Below are 17,168 nucleotides of genomic sequence, written 5' to 3' on the forward strand. Positions count from 1 at the left end.
CCTTTCGGCCCATTTGGATAAAAGCGTCTGCCCTATGTAAATGTAAATATGGTAGGAGGAACTGGCAAGGTCCTGGTATGGGTAGGACCCCCCCCCCCGACCAAATAAAACAATTATGATTTTACTAATTTTACGGAACTAATGCGACGCACCTGGTATATTAGAGCGGCGTACCCAAACAACGTGCTGCTGCAGCTCGCTCGGTAAATGAGCACTCATGCAGCGACTACTCTTCGAGAGAGGAGCCACGATTTCTCCTGTTGCAAGAGTCGAAGCTAAGCAAAACAATTTCATTTCGTATGTGACTTGTTCTTGCACATAACCGTGTTACTGTAGTTCTTCACACTGATTATGAAATTAAGTTTATAAATGTCTGGTCTCGATATATGTAGAAACGTAATCATATCTAAGCAAACTCATCGAAGCAGAAGCGAGTATCCAAATATCTGTATCCTTGCTAGGTCTAGGCTACACAATGTTGTGTTAACCACGTATTTTCATCCATTTAAGCTGCTACATTGGGATAAGAAATACATTTGAGTAGAGTAGTAGGCTATCTGCCCGTGCTAAGTAGGGAGGGATGGTTATGTAACGAAATCGAATGCATGCCCTTACGTTTTAGCAGCTATCATTAAATGAGGAAAGAACAGTAGAACAGGGAAGTTTCCTTTCCTAGTGTGAGTGCGCCCTTTTAGACTGTGCAAGATTGCTGTAACCCTTCCTGTAAGCTCAGCTTCTTAGGAACAGAGTTTCTCCACACTAAAACTGATAAAATAAATAGGAAATGGCACATTGTTTTGCACTTCCTTGTACCCTGGAGTATTTTTTCACATTGACACATTGTATGTTGTACCCTGTAGCCTACTGTAGTTTTTTATACAGAGTGGTGAAGTTATAAACTCTTGTACTAATTAAATGTTTGATTATTCTAAAGTAAAGTAAAGTTTATAATCTTTAAATATAATTTTTGGCCTGTTTTTGTGCCCCTCTTGTTAAACACTGGCCCCTCCTTGGCCCCCCTAGTAAAATGTGTCTAAAACCGCCACTCAATGGCACTTATCTCAAAAGAGTAGGGGTTTCCCCTAGCCTGGTTCTACCAGACTCTCGTACTTCACTTCATTTCATTTCATTTGTACAGAGAGTCTGGACCTAATCAATTGACAAACGTTAACTCACTTGAAGGCGGGTGTCTGTTGAAGTTTAAAATGATTGGATCTGCCCAGTGCCACTCTGGATCTGCCATAACCAATCGCTAACGTTTGGTTGTGACGCATGTCATGCGCCGGGAATCACGCGCAGGTTGTACACAAACCTAACACCTTGCGCGTCTGCACGAAAATGTCCGTCAACGACAGCTGCAGGTTTTGTTCGTCGAATTTAATTTATCAGGGAAAAATTGCACATTGTAAATCAACTACCGACCTACAACAACAACTCAAACTGGCGTACGACTTTATCGTCATTGTTCTCAGACACGCCCTCTGTTCGCTGATTGGCGGCCGCTGTGGCGGCACCAGAAAACCAAATTACATACAGCAGTTCCAGACCTAGTACTGAAGGGAAATTCAAATTGAGCGGAAGTACTTAGGCGGGCGGAGCCAGGCTAGGTTTCCCCGGTGTCCTGGCTAAAACTGCCCAACCAGGCTCATTCAATCAGTCCATCTAATCATCCTCCTGTATAATTGGCTGATTTATTAATTCCCTAACTCTCCACCACAAGGTGGTGTGTGGTGAGCGTTCTGATGCAGATAGAGTGGTGAAGTCACGCCCCTTCCGGTAGTGCCCATGGGACCTATGAGATCGAAAAATATGAATGGGTTTCAATGGAGAGAAAGTAATTATCTTCTGGTCCCAGTCTTTATATGCCCCGGATTACACATATGTTGTTTGTGGATTTAAATAATATTTTTTCATGTCAAGAGTTTATTGTGCAATTGTTCAGCTAAAGGCTGTAGAGAAAACACAATAAGAAAGACAACACGTCTCGTATGTGACGTCAGGCTCCCTACGACTGGCGTGGACAAGACCGACAATCTCCCCATCGGCATAACTGAAACTCTCCACATGCCCCGACTTATAATGGTTTTCACCTTCGATGCTTTTACCCTCCCCTTGGAAAAAAGCGGTCAAGTGGAGCCGAGTGATCGCCATGTCATCGTCAAATTTGCGGATGACACTACAGTGATGGGTCTCATCTCCAACGGTGACGAGACAGCATACAGGGAGGAAGTCCAGAGGCTCACAGCCTGGTGTTCAGCTAATAACCTTTTGCTGAACGCCAGCAAAACCAAGGAGATGATATTTGACTGGAGCGCGACGAGAGGTGACCTCACCCCACTCCAGATAGACGGGGTCTGCGTGGAGAAGGTCTCCTCCTTCAAGTTTCTGGGGATGCAGGTCAGTAAGGACCTAACCTGGCACACCAACACGGTTGCGGTGGTCGGAAAAGCTCAGCAGAGGCTATTTTTTCTAAGACTGCTGAGGAAATGCCAGGTGGGGACAAAGCTGTTGCAGACCTTTTACCACTCTGCTGTTGAAAGTGTACTGGTGTATGGCATTACGGTGTGGTACGCAAACTGCACAGCCAAAGACAGGAAAACCCTGCAGGGGGTTATTAAGACGGCAGGAAAAATCATCGGCTGCCCCCTGCCCTCCCTGGAGAACATTGCCACCTCCCGGGGGCTGAATAGGGCAAAAAGAATTATGAGTGACCCATCACACCCCGGCCATGGCTTCTTCCAACTCCTCCCTTCGGGTAGGAGATACAGGTCCCTTGGGAGCCGGACAAACAGGCTGAGGAATACCTTCTACCCCTGGGCAATTCGTCTACTTAACGCCTGACCCCCCCCCCCCCCCCCCCCCCAATGGACATGTGAAATCCTCTACCATATTTATTTATTTAAAAAAAAAAAGACACTTATATGTTATGACTGCATATTTATATTTATTGTGCCTATTGCTGTTGTTTGTGTTTGTATTTTTGCACTGTTTTATTTTGCACTATGGGTAGTGAGCACCACCCCCAATTTCATTGTACAAGTTTGCACAATGACAATAAAGTATGAATCTATCTATGAATCTATGTCTGTACCGGAGTTCCAAGTGCGGGTGGTGACGTATATCATTTGCATCGAGAACAGCAAAGAGCTGTAGTTCACAAAGCAGCCTCACACAAAATTTAACATTATCAAACTTCTTCACGAAGATGTTTAGTTTTCTTTGTATGAAAAATTATCAGATAAATCCACAAACAACATATGTGTAATTGAGGGCATATTACACATATGCCCTCATATGTGGGACCAGAAAATAATTACTTTCTCTCCATTGAAACCCATTCATATTTTTAGATCTCATAGGTCCCATGGGCTCTACCGGAAGGGGTGTAACTTTTTTTTAGATTGGCTTCCTTGCATCCCCCAAGTGGGTGCTACACACTGGTGGTGGTGAGTGAGATCCTCCCCTTCACTTTAAGCGTCTTTGAGTGTCTAGAAAGCGCTAAATAAATTCAATCTATCATTAATTCTTATTAACCACGGAGCACGGTTAATACTGCTGCCAAATGTGGATGTTTTAATAAAACAACAATGAAATAAAGTCTACAGAGAGCTTGTAAAGACAGTGGGAAAAACCATTGGGGTCAGACTGAATCTGAAACTGGGGGGACACTCTGAGGAGGTCAAACATATGTGTGAACATTGGCATGGGTGGCCCAAAGTGAATGCAGGCTCTAAATTATGCGGTGAACTTTCTCAATCAGACCTGGGCGTCAGACTTCATTTTTCTAAGTGTTTACTGCGAATAAGGAGCTGGATTTGTTACACCATGAAAAACGATTGATGGTCCCATTCTGGCACCACTGAATCATATACTGCTGGATATATGGCATAGCACAGAATAGATTACAAATTACAAAAAATAAATAAATAAACATGTCAAAAGTCGACTTGTTTCCTGGTCGCACATCACGAGCTGCGGACAAGGAGCCAACTTCAGCTTCGTAAGGCCTCGGCATCAACACAATGGGCGAATTACAAAGCACCCTATAGAAGATTGCCTAACAAAAATGTAATTAAAACAGACATTTCCAATTGTTCCCAATGAAAGCAAGGCGCTTTGTAGAAGTGTATCCCACTAGCTCTACAACCATAGAAAGCAGGCTAAGAACTGTGTACAATGGAGTGGGATAAAAATACTGATTTCTCTGAGTTCGAAACAATTTGCAAAGTACACAAAACAAATATATTTCTGCAGAAGTCAGAGTCAACATATGTGTAATCCCGGGCATATAAAGACTTGGACCAGAAAATAATTACTTTCTCTCAGAAGTCAGAGTCTCTTTATTTATCAGCAAAACTGCATCACAGTTCAACAAACAATACTGGTTCAACAACGTAAATGAAGAATAATAACCGTACAAAAACAATAGGTTGTCTCGCAACATAGTTGCTTGACACCCAATAACCTAACCCTAACCATTTAAACAACACTGAACAATCATGGCTAACACTTACAAGACACTAGAACGTAATAAAATCACTTTTAAAGTAACACAATGAACATTAGGCCTAATGCTGATAAACATACGAACGAAAGGTGTAATCCCGTGGCTACAATATTATAGCTGTAAGCTGCAACCAATAACCAATTAACCAACCAAATTTGAGAATTAACTGAGGCCACATTTATACTTAGCAGGGTATTTATAGAAACTAATATTTCCCCCCCTCCGTTTTCAAAAATAACACTGCACACATCGCTTTCAAAAAAGTTGTCGTTTACATCAAAACGCATAAATACGCCGTAGAGCGCCATTATAACTATGTCAAACCTATGGGCGGCAGTGTAGGGAGAAAGATAAAGCCATGCAAGCCAATCAGAATCCTCAGAATCAACAACGAATAACAAGAGCGTCTTCCTGTAACAAACAAACTGTAAACATAGGGAGCTCATATGACGTTAAGCATTTCCTGGCGCATAATGTGACGCTTCAGAACCTAAAACCCAGTTTCTCCCCGTTGACACGACAACACATAACCAGTGTTTTCAGAAATCTCCACTTTGGCCGGAATTTTTAGAAATGATCGTTTTCTGAGATAAAAAAAGGGTTTTCGTGTAAATGAGAGGCCAAACCGCGTGGAAATATCTGCGTTTTCCCTTCGTGTAAACGGGGCCTGACATTAACCACGCACGCACATAGTAACCGAGCTGCAAGTTGTGTTTGAGGGTGTCTATAGTGCCTTCTTTGTACTATTGCGGAAGTTTCAGAATGCTGGCTCCATTTGCATGCTTATCTTATAGTTTTTTCCTATCTCACTATTAGGAATGTTCCTCTTCCCATGAAGCATGTCATTTAGGCCTACATGTAATACTGGCACCAATGTTGGTAGAAATCTTGAGATAAACACTTCCACAAAATGAGACTTTTTTTAATAATATTTAGGAAAAACAGGAATAGGCTAGGAATACAATTATTCAATTAAGTGAATAGTCGGGAATAGCCTCCACTCCAAAAATAAACAAGATAACACCTTTGGCCAGGATTTATTTGTTTACATTAGCTGTAGGATCAATAGGTCTAATTAGTGAAGCTTCAGCTTGACGCTCCGTTTTCCCTTCGAATATCCAATATCCACAAAAATAATCCACTGGACCACGACGTGATGTTTAAAGGGTTTACTTGTCCAACGCAAAATACAAAAAATCTTTTTCCACATTGAGGTTATGATTAGAGGTAAGAGAACAAAAAAATGTGTGGCTCCACGCTTGTTATCCTGACCTTCTGTCACCGGTAGTTAAACAAGTAAGTTCCTGTCCCACTTCAAAATAAAGTAACTAAATGTGCTTATACACCAAAAATATTGCAAGTGAATTGCAAAATAAAATTCCATATATTCGAAATTAACGCAATTAACTATTATATTATTTCACTTATGAAAATCCAAACGTCATTGTAAAATATGAACTTAAATAAAGCAAATAAGCATTTAGGCTCCTACATTAGCTTTATTTGTTTTTATTAGCATGACGAGACGGCCATCACGCTAATATCATGCAATGAAAACGATATCCAATATATATTAAAGTATACAAAATAGTGCTGTCAAGCGATTAAAATATTTAATCGCGATTTATCGCATTAATGTCATAGTTAAAGGCATATTGTACGATTTTCAGTGATATGCACTTTTTAATATGTTGTTGAAATTGGTTTTTACATCCTGACAGCAATAAATAACTTATGGGCAATGAAAAAGAAGCGAAAAAAAAACGAATTCTGTATCTGCTATAAACCTGTTAAAATGCTTACCAATCTGAGACATTGTACCCGAATCTAAAGAACCAATCACAAGCCTGCGCGTTCTCTCCCCTCTGTGTACGAGCCTGAGCCGGCCTGAGCGCGTTCACGGAGGGCAAAGAAAGCGTTGTTGTCATAGTAGTTCATGACAGTGGACTAGACCTAGTGAGCCTACAACGTTAACACGATGGAAGAAAAAAAACAGAAGTTACCACTGCCACCGTTACTTGCCCCGGTTCATCCTTTTAAAAAGGCAAGAAAAAGAAAGACAGAAAATGAAAAGGCAGCAACAAAAAAAAAGTTGGAGAATGCTCGAGGAAAAACGAGAATAAATATTGGATTCGCTTTTCAGCGATGGCGACAGCTGAGGGAGTTGAATGGCCTGAAAAGTGACGCAATGGTTGCCGTTGAAGTAAGCCGTAAGCAGCATTAGCGCTCGTGCACGGCTCTGTGTCGAGGGGTTGGGGCAGGGAGTCCTGAAGGGTGGGGGAGGAGTTAAACGGAACTCCGAAGAGAAGCTAATTTCAAATCATGCTAGCTCTCTCACATCGTACAGTATAGCTTTAACTCCCGATTAATCACATATTTTTTTTCTATTCTAAATATCCCTTGATTTCGTGCTGCTAGCCTTTTACTGAGATCGGAGAGTGTTGAGCAGGACAGTAAGAAGGGAGACCCGGTAGGCCTATCGTAAAATGTCAATAGCTCAGGCTTTTATTTGTTTCAATCACTGAACTTTCGAACAAAACTCTTGCTCAGCAAAGATGGGGAATACTTTAACATTTATTATTTAAACCAGTATGAATACGTGTGTAGGCCTATACACATTACCAGGCTATCGAATAACGCCTGCACACACACACGCGCACACGCACACACACACGGTGGCGGAGTGGTAATCGGGAGAGTCGGGAGAATTCCCGGTGGGCCGTTAACGTTTCGGGGCTGTCGGGCTGATTACTGCGGGATAACAATATTGTGTTTATTAACTAACTGAGCGTCCCCTCCCGAAGTGGTACAGCCCAGGTTGGCCTTGATACCGAGCGGTTGAAAACAATGTTGGCGTCTCCTGTGGCTGCCTTGCGCACCTGAGTTATATTACTTAATATGACTTTGGCAGTAATGTTGCGCCATGATGCGTGCCTGCCTGCTTTCAGCGAGTAATTAATATTATTTGTAATTATTTTTTAAAAAGATATTTATCAGTCACAGCACTCACAGCAGCCTCTTCGGGAAGTCGAGTAATTTAATGCCAACCGTAAATCTTGCATATCAAGTAGGCTAGCAAACACCATTGCCATTCAACTCAGTGTCCGCTGACTTTCTACATAGCCTACATGCACGACTCATAACAAGTCGTGCATTTATGCAAGTGTGTGCGGTTTCGTTTTTTTAAGTACCGGTTCGAGAACCGTTTTAGCACCGGAACCGTTTGAAAAGTATAACAACACAAAGTAATAACAATTGTGTTGTTTTTGTCGTAACCGTTAGCTTTTATCCGCTGGTTAGGAAATAGACAGATATTCCAAGGTTTCCTTCAAAAGGCACCTTGGTATATGTTTCTATTTTCCGCAGTTTAGACTTGTAATTAATAAGTTACTTTTTTAATGAACTTGATTTGGGGTTTTTTAATCGCTGTCTGGTGGCTTGTTACGTCACTCTGAGAGACGCGCATGGACCGATTTTATAGTGACACAGCCTATAACCTATTATAGCCCCCAGGTTGATAATGATATGTGTCCTTTGAGACCCCCTTTGATATAAAAGAGACCCCAGGTCTATAGCTTACTTGTTAATGTCCTCGACTCAGTCACATATTGCATCACTTCCTTTAGGGCTTCGGCCTCCTAATTGACCTAATTGATTGTAGTATATTTGAATGCCCTCTTTCATATATATGATACCTCCACCACTGGGACGTGGCAACAATTCTCCATATCCATATGGGGGTGAGTGAGGGGGGGGGGGGTGCTTGTGGACAGTAGGGGTGTGCACTAGACATAAATAGGAAGCAAACTCAGGAGAAGGAATGACCTCTCACACATAATTGATTGTTTCAAATAACCCTGCCTCGTTAAATCAATGAGCTTGGTGTTTTGCTTTCAAGAATAGTTTATAGGCTGTGTCACTATAAAATCAGTCCATGCGCGTCTCTCAGAGTGACATAACAAGCCAGCAGACAGCGATTAAAAAAAGACGAGTCAAGTTCATTAAAAGATTAACTTATTAATTACAAGTCTAAACTGCGGAATATAGAAACATATTCCAAGATGCCTTTTGAAGGAAACCTTGGAATAGGCCTATCTGTCTATTTCCTAACCAGCGGACCCTATTTACGACAAAAACAACCATAGGCGTTGATTACGCCGGGGACGCGTCCCCACCAGATTTCGTCAAGAATCATTATTAACCTCATTAATTATTATGGATTATTACACGGGTCTTCTCAATGCCTTGGAATGCTCCGTTCACTTGCATTGGCTCTTCACAACTTCGCGGTGAATGCTAGATATAAATTGACCGCTTTCAAGGAAAACAAAGGACATTTCGCCTATAATGACGTCTTTGGTATCACTCCTCAAGTAGTCCGGTAACTTTTGAACCCCAGCGTCTTCGGTTGCTAAGCGACGTCAACGTCTTTGGCGGACTATTTCTCTTCTGATCAACACTACGAATGCTGGTAAAAAATAAATTGTAACAAGCCACACCATGTGAAGTCATTTTTTCGTTTTGGTACGTAGCCGTGTAATAAGCAGGATAATGAAGGCTATAGAACGTCGCCGGTCGAATTTAAGCCCCTTCAGTGGGAAGCAATTACCCTCGCTGCGCGTCGGTGTCCTGTTCGCCCTGTCGGGGCTTATTTTCCCGATAATGACCGGCATGATCCCTTACTTATTACACGACTCTTCTCAATGATGTAGACTACATTCGTATTCGGTTGCTAAGCGACGTCAATGACTTTGGCGAATTATTTCTCTGCTGATCAACGCTACGAATGATAACAAATACATTGGAAAAAGACACACTGTGTGAAGTTATATTTTCGATTTGGCAAGTAGCCATTACTAATAATACCAATACTCTTTGGCTGGGATGATGAGGCATCAGACAATCAAGTCATTTTAGCCTGAATACATAGGTAAGAAGCACCAGAGCAGGTTGCTAGTACCATGGACAGTATCAGAACGATAACCTGTTGAACTAAATGGATGTGGTAGGCTACACCACGGGATGCATCTGCAGACCACTGCCACATAAATAAAGGTAAGACGAGATATTTATTGCTTATGATTTGCTGGTGCTGTGGCGAGGTCTTTTGTGTTTTTTTGCACTCAAGTGGTCGGCTGTTTTAACTTGCAATTTATAGTCGGTGGAGTCAGTCTCTTGTTGACACAAAGTGACTTTTGGTCATTCTTGCTTTGCTTGAATTCTGGAATAATTGTGGGGGGGGAGTTCATGAGTTTTGGTCAGAATGCCTGATGTAGGCTAGTTTTGATGGAATGCGTGTTGTGAATTGAGAACAGCCAGCTCCTGATGTGATACAGCGTTCAGCTGTGCAACAATTTTTTTTTTCTTTTTCAATCTTGACGACTTTGAAGTGCTGTGTGTAGCCACACCATTGGTCCTTCTAGACTTAAACACGCAGTTAAATCCCTTTCCTAGCTCCTCTTGTTTATGTTGTTAGCTTAGCCATATCATGTCACGTTTTCAACCTTGGATACATGGAGCAGAACATAGTGGGTCATATCATATGTCCGATGCTTTTTGAAAACGTTTTCTTCATAAAACGTGCCAGACAGATTTTGTATACATTTTATTCCTTGCTACATGGTTATGCCGTCTTTCAGAACCTTTCATTACCGGCACTAAAGAGAAAAGAGTGCATCCTCATTGTACCCAGAACTTCTAAAAAATGCACTTCCGAATGCTTCTCTGTCCCCAGCACATTTCAAACCAAAATGACGCCCATGAAAACAACCCAATTGATGGCAGCTCCTTTGCAGCCCACGTGTTTTGGAGCCATGAAGAGTAGAGGGGGCTGGCAACCACCATAGCAACCATGAGAGGCCCATTGAAAAGAAAAGACTCACCCCCCCTCCTCCTTGACCCGTCTCTCTCCTCCTCATTTGCATTAAAGCTACAGACACCGAAATGGCGCGTTTGGGGAAAGCTCAATGTGCGACCACGGCTGAATTTCGGGTGCGTCTTCAAATACTGTGTCATAGATATATAATATCTATATTAAAGCATCCATAATGTAGCATGCCATGGGACCATTAAAGGCAATTGCATCATCGGATGTACAGTATACTCTCTACCATGTCTAATCCTTGATGCCCCATGAACCATCAAGCTATCGGATAATTCTAATGTTTGCATATGCAAATATATCTTTTCAGGGAACCACAGTTGCACAAATAGTTGTTGGATTAGTTGAAGGCTACTCTTGAGAATAAAAAAGCAACCGCAATTCACAGGGGATCTGAGCCTGAAAGGTGTATTTGTAAGTACCAGTGCCTTAATATGAATCAAGTTTGGTCTTTGTATCTGTACAATAATAATATATATGGTATGATACATATTTGTTGGAGATGAGCTGCATGCGTTTGGTGGTAAACTTTGCAAGGCCAAATACCTTTTGCACTTCTTTCCTCAATTTTTTTGTTTTCTAAATCCTTGAATTTATTTTGTCAGCAACAGTGAAAGCATAAGCTGATAACTAATTTATATAATGTTTTCAGTTATTTATTTTAAAGGAAGTACAATGTCTCTGTCTTTGGTTCTGCTGCTTCTTCCAGGAATCCTGTCCACGGAAGGTATGGTGAAACGTAAAATACTAACTTGAACTATGTAGTAGACTGATATTGCAGTTTAGTTTTAACAGAAATATAAATGTATTGTTAAAAACAACATATTTTTCTATTGGGTTCAGCAACCATTTGCCATTTCTTTTTGTTACATAATTGCAAAAAAAAGGACCTGTGATACAATTGTTCTTAGACATTTATTTTTGTTTGGTTGTTTTGCCTTCTTTCTTTTTTCTGTAAAGCACTTTGTAACTCTGTTTAGAAAAGCGCTATATCAATAAAGATTATTATTATTATTATTATTATTATTGTTATTATTATCCCTTTCAGTGTTTACATTTTTGTTTCTGTCTCTGTGTTCAGTGTGTGTGAACATTTCAAATGGAGTTGTGGAGATGAAGTTACTGGATCTCGTCGTCACCGATGAAAGAGATGATAAGATCTTCAACTGCATGCACAAGGAAGAGCCCTGCTACATCAACTGCACCAACATGTTAAATGGAGTGCAACTGTTTTACAATAACTCAAATGCTTGTAGCCCAGTTTGTTCTAATTGGAACCTCACCGCTAATTTCAACATAGGTCCAAGTGAGTATATGGAGAGAGCTGTCCAAGCTCTTTGTTTCACCTTCCTTCTTAGTTTATCCCTTCACCATCACATAGACAGAATAATATAGACAGAATAGCTATATTATTTTCTCCACCTTCCTCTCTGTTTTTTCCCTCCCAGATGTGACTTGCAGAGTAGCTGCTTGCACTAGGAATCAGTCCGAACTTATCCTGAAGAGCGTGAACCAGTCAAGGAATGGGATGGACCGAATGGTGGAGATACACCTATTACGACTTATGTGCTCTGACCTATTTTCAGAAGACCAAGATCTGCAGATACTTTTCTTAAAGTAAGTTATGGACATTCACAATAAAACAAGATCATCAGGATCTTTTTTGTCTTCATATAAGAAACGATAAAACTATAAGACCCGACCCCAAGGTTTGGAGACACTGGTATTTGTATGTTCATTTGCTTTGCTGTGCTGTGCTACAGAGTAGAGCTACAATTAATCCACCTCATCATGAATATGATGAAGGAGCAGGGAAAGTACGTTCCGGGAGTGATGCACCAATTGGACCTGAAGTACATGGCGTTCAACATCTTCCCCATTGGTAATAAAAACCTCACCCGCAATGAAACCATCACCGGCAATGAAAACCCCGACGACAATCTCATTAAGGTTTCTCAGGTACCGACGGATTAGGAATTGTGTACATAGATATGACATTCATTTGGACATACTTTGTTTAAACAGAACAATGTGATCACTTTTTAATACACTGTGTTTATAATAATGCAATAAATAATAAGGCAAGAATGATTATGATGATTATATTATGGTTATTACTGTGGTAAATTACTGGGTAATACTTTACAATAAAAGTACAAAAATCCCCTGGGGGTATCGGCCAGGTTATTAACAGAGGTTTAGGGTGAGGGTTGACTTCAACTTATACGATATCAAATAATGAATAATTTAACACACAACATGAGCACCGTTAGCAAATTATCGACAGACAGTTAACTGTTAATTCTTCGCTAATTGTAAATTAATGCATATTTTTGCATTTACTAATGCTAGATGGTCAAATTATTGTTCCCTTATTATAAAGTGTTACCAATAACTGTATTTGAGGGAAACATTTATAGTGTGATATAAACACATTTTATGTGCAATAAAATGTAGTATGGAAATGTAGTGTTATAGGGTTCATTGTATGGGGCTTTGGAGCAACAATCGTTGCAGTGTGTTTTGAATAAGCCTATGTGTTGATGAACCTTTATATTATTTTGTGTGTCTACGGTATGCTGGAACCAAACGTTACCCAATAGCCGGATAGTGATCCTTCAGTGTGGTTACCTGAAGACGCTCTGGGAAAAATCAAGGAAGATAGGAGGGTTGTCAATTTGGTGAACTACCAGTCGACACAACAGTTTGAAGTAGGTTTCATCTCTGGTTTCAAAGGTCATCCAGCTTTTAGTTATTGTTTTATTAACCAAAATGTGTGATGTGTCAAAATGCTGTGTTTTTCATGTAGCTCCATCAAGAGGAGTTTGTTTCCAAGGTGACCAGGATAGAGTTCCTAGGAATGCATTCGCTGTCAAACCTCAAAACCCCAATAGAAATTACCTTCGATATTCAAAGCAATGTAAGTTGCACGTACATTAATCGCAGTTGAAATTATTTCATTTGATTAAACTCTCAAATAAATAGTTTTAGCTTGCTTAACATAGATATAAGGAACTCTTTATTCTGCTATGTTGATTGTTCCTTCATTTGAATGTGAATATAAGAGAAAAAAACGTTTAAATCGTTTTCCAAAACAGATTTCGGAGGAGGTAGAATGTCAATATATGGAAGAAGAAGGTGGGTATCTATGTCCACTTTGACTGTAATAACAATAGAGGCCAGTGAATATATTTATATCCTTATGTGTTTCCCATCTAGCAATAGGTATGTGTTTCTGTCTAGCTTGTGGGATTTGGAGAAGAGGATTTTGTTTTAATGCTTTGGGTTCTCAGCTTCAATATCCAATGGAATTTATTTCCTGTGTGTATTTCACATGACTAATGAGTGTTTTACGGTTTATCTCTTCAGGCTCCAATTGGAAAAACGATGGCTGCAGAACTTCTCGGAATGCTACTGTGGTCACTTGCAAGTGCAACCATACAACAGCCTTTTCTGTGCTCTTGGTGAAAACATTACAACATGAAGTTGCAATAGAGAAAAATATCCATTTTCATATGTTTACCCTCTCCGATTTGTGTAGATTTTGAGGTGAACCAGACAAAAACGAATCTTGTGATTATTCTTTTTTTGTTTTTTATCTGACGGACCAACAGGTTGCCCCTTCGCCATCTATTCCGCCAGAACATTGGAAAATTTTGTCCTACATCAGTTACATAGGCTGTGGCCTTTCTGCCTTTTGCTCCGCCCTATCCCTCATGATCTATGTCGTCACAAGGTAAGTTTGCATATCTTAAAAGATTCACGCAATGTTCAGAGCTTTTAAGACATGTCTAGGTGAGGCAAGACTAAACCACACCAAACATGCCTGATGACCTTCCCCATCATCATCATATCCATATTAGGCTACTTATGATCCTAGCTCTTATTTATTCACGTGTCAAACTATTGTCGATCACAAAAATGTCACAGAAGGATGAATGCCAATCTGTTAGGCAGGGCTTTCCCTCTTTATTTATCCAGACTATAATTGAAAAACAAACGAACAAATGCAATCATTCAATGAATGGTTGACTGTTCATTGGGGATTAATGGTGACACGAGCATGCCTCAGCAACCAAAAAAACACTGAAACCATCAAACAGCACACAACACACAGACAACATCAATGGACAGCACCAAACACAGACCTATCTCCACTAGGAAGCCGAGAGAGGAACCGTCTATCTTCATCCACGTGTCCCTGAGTGGGGCTTTGTTCCTGCTCAACTCCTCCTTCCTGCTGACCGAGTGGGGGGCGAGGTGGGACCCGGGCTGGGTGTGTGAGCTCATTGCGGCCCTCGTGCACTACTCCCTGCTGGGCTCGTTCAGCTGGATGGCGGTCGAGGGTCTGCACCTATACCTGTTGCTGATCAAGGTGTTCAACACCGAATACAACCACTACCAGCTGAAGCTCTCTCTGTTTGGCTGGGGTGAGTATAGAACTGCGGAATAACCTCAAAACGTCAGAAGGCAACGGTGCTCTTTAGGTACGGTATGAGAGATGGAAAAAGAGAGTGTGAGTAAGGTTTTGAAGATAAATAATGAGGCGAATATGCCCTACGTTAAGGCCTTCAGAATTTTGGCATTCACACACCTGTGAAGGAGACAGTCAAGATGCGAATGGACAGGCAGGGTGGATTGCTTGAAACCATCAGGGAAGCGATGCCCTGATCGGCCAGAAATTAGCCGGGAGCTTTCTATATAATTTGGGTTGACAATAATTCCAAAATGATAGCTATTAAATCATACCTACAGCACCTTTAACTATAAATTAACATTTGATTATTTGGTTTATTTGGTTGATTTAATGGTTTTCATAACCAAATTTAATTCATAAACCTCCTCCTCTTCTGCCTTTTTTTGTGTGCGTGACATCAACTTGCACTCTCTCGCATTGGGAATTTTCAACCATAACTTGATATGTTGCTGTTCCCCCTTGTATTAAGCCTGCTGCAACACACAGAGTCTCCTCTCATCCACCCGGCCATAAACCTTAAATTCCCTGGAAGTAATCATACCCTCTGGCTCCCACAAGTCACCCCTGACCAGAGTGCCTTTGGAGCCCCTACCATGAGCATACGGATCAGAGATAACGGAGCTTACAGAAATAGTCACTAAACTGAGTTCGTCCCTCCTAGGAATCCCTGCTGTCGTCGTTGGTGTAACGTGGAGTTTGAAGGATGTAAAACAGATTTATGGCTTGTCAACATTAACCATGCTTGACAGCAACCAAACCACTAGCATGTGAGTGCACGCACGGTGACAGAAGAGCACATAGAACAGAGGGCAAGCGTGGTTTGCACTCTAAAAGCCAAATTCTGAATTGCATAATGTGACGTAATGACCCACGCTGTAGGACTTTACCTAAGAAGTACAGTTCAGCCTTTCATCTTCACATTTAAAACGGCAGTGACCCCCCTCCCCCCATGGACTGGTCCAACTGGTCCCCTTTACCACCTCATGTTCTGTTTCCACAGCTGCTGGATCACTGACATTACCTACCTCTATGCAACTAATGTGGTGTACTTCAGCCTGGTGTTCATCTTCAACTCTGGCATCCTGCTGATCTTGGCAGTTCGCGTCTGCTGCATGGTGACCACTCCGACCAGGAAGGGGTTGGGATGGCGAACCGCCACCACTGTGGCGGGTATCACCTGCCTTCTCGGGGTCACATGGGGTCTCGCTTTCCTGGGCTCAGGATACGTCAACCTCCCCATCCTGTATCTCTTCTGCATTCTCAACTCAACACAAGGTCGGTATCCGACTTGGATGATTTATTTCAGTGAAAATGCTCTTGGTTTGATTTATCTTGTCTCTGAAGTGTTTTTGTGTTTCGTTTTTAATCCGTGTGCGTGGTTGTGTGTATGTGTGTGTACCTTGCTCTAGGTGCCTTCATCTTCTTCTGGATTCTTGGCTTAGCCAGGATTGAGAGAAAGAGAGCCTTGGAGGCCAAGAACGCTTCGGTCTCTACCAATGATTCCAAAGTCACTAGTGTAAAGTGAACCTGAAATATATACCTTAATACCTTAATATACGATTTGTTATTCAAACAATAACCTTTTTGCAGAACCTGCAATTTTTCTATATATAGCTTTAATTTCTTTATATTTGAACCATTTAAACAAATTATTTTATTTTTTGTAGTATGTATAGGTATAATCTCATACCATTCAACATGAATAAAGTATAATGTTATCATTAAACATGAATAAAGCATAATCTCATCACTAAACATGAATAAAGTATAATCTCACCACTGAACATGAATAAATAGTCAATAGTAATAGAAAACATTATTTGACAGTCTGACGACTTGTGTTAAATATTAGCTTTAGGTGAACCAACTCTATCGGATTCCGTAGACTAATTTTACAATATTCCCAGTACATCAAAAACAGGTGCTTTCCGTCTAAATTACTGCGTTGAACAGACAGCAGCAGGATAAAAAGAAACGCATGCTCCATGCTCTAATCGCTTTCAAAAGACGGATGAATAGTTGCATGTAATCAGCCAAGGCACGGAACTGCCAAGGCTGGATGCTGGCTTCCATTGTATAGGGGCAACTGGCCATGACCTTGACATAGTTTAATCTTTTTCTTAGAGCAGACTCTAGTGATAATGAGGTTACTACGTATGACTGGGAACAACATCAGTATCAGCAAGCAATCCTCACAAATTAAACTTACAAAAAAACATATATTATATGATATTAAGGTATTTGCATAATAATGAGGTATCTTCGATAATGAAAATACTTAAAATACACAAATCAACATCCAG

The 17,168-nt window shown here is 40.9% G+C and overlaps 1 protein-coding gene across 1 annotated transcript; it reads left to right on the forward strand.

Annotated features, from left to right (window-relative positions):
• Nucleotides 1-148: 148 nt before the first annotated feature.
• On the forward strand, nt 149-16,676 carry LOC132472126 (adhesion G-protein coupled receptor G5-like). Its single transcript, XM_060071595.1, has 14 exons — nt 149-297; nt 11,041-11,115; nt 11,470-11,694; nt 11,837-12,005; nt 12,152-12,347; nt 12,992-13,099; nt 13,198-13,308; nt 13,487-13,526; nt 13,758-13,852; nt 14,003-14,124; nt 14,550-14,818; nt 15,527-15,632; nt 15,866-16,140; nt 16,275-16,676. Exons 2-14 carry the CDS (start codon nt 11,064-11,066, stop codon nt 16,388-16,390), a joined length of 1,884 nt encoding a protein of 627 aa, XP_059927578.1. The 5' UTR covers nt 149-297; nt 11,041-11,063; the 3' UTR covers nt 16,391-16,676.
• The last annotated feature ends 492 nt before the right edge of the window (nt 16,677-17,168 follow it).

The sequence above is a fragment of the Gadus macrocephalus genome, chromosome 14, assembly GCF_031168955.1.
Source record: "Gadus macrocephalus chromosome 14, ASM3116895v1".
Taxonomy (NCBI): domain Eukaryota; kingdom Metazoa; phylum Chordata; class Actinopteri; order Gadiformes; family Gadidae; genus Gadus; species Gadus macrocephalus.

Excerpts from the sequence above, each read along its gene's own strand:
- LOC132472126 (XM_060071595.1), top strand. The coding sequence starts at position 11,064 with ATGTCTCTGTCTTTGGTTCTGCTGCTTCTTCCAGGAATCCTGTCCACG. Across the intron at positions 12,348-12,991 it reads ATCTCATTAAGGTTTCTCAG|CCGGATAGTGATCCTTCAGT; the intron begins GTACCGACGGAT and ends GTTACCCAATAG. Across the intron at positions 15,633-15,865 it reads AGCAACCAAACCACTAGCAT|CTGCTGGATCACTGACATTA; the intron begins GTGAGTGCACGC and ends CTGTTTCCACAG.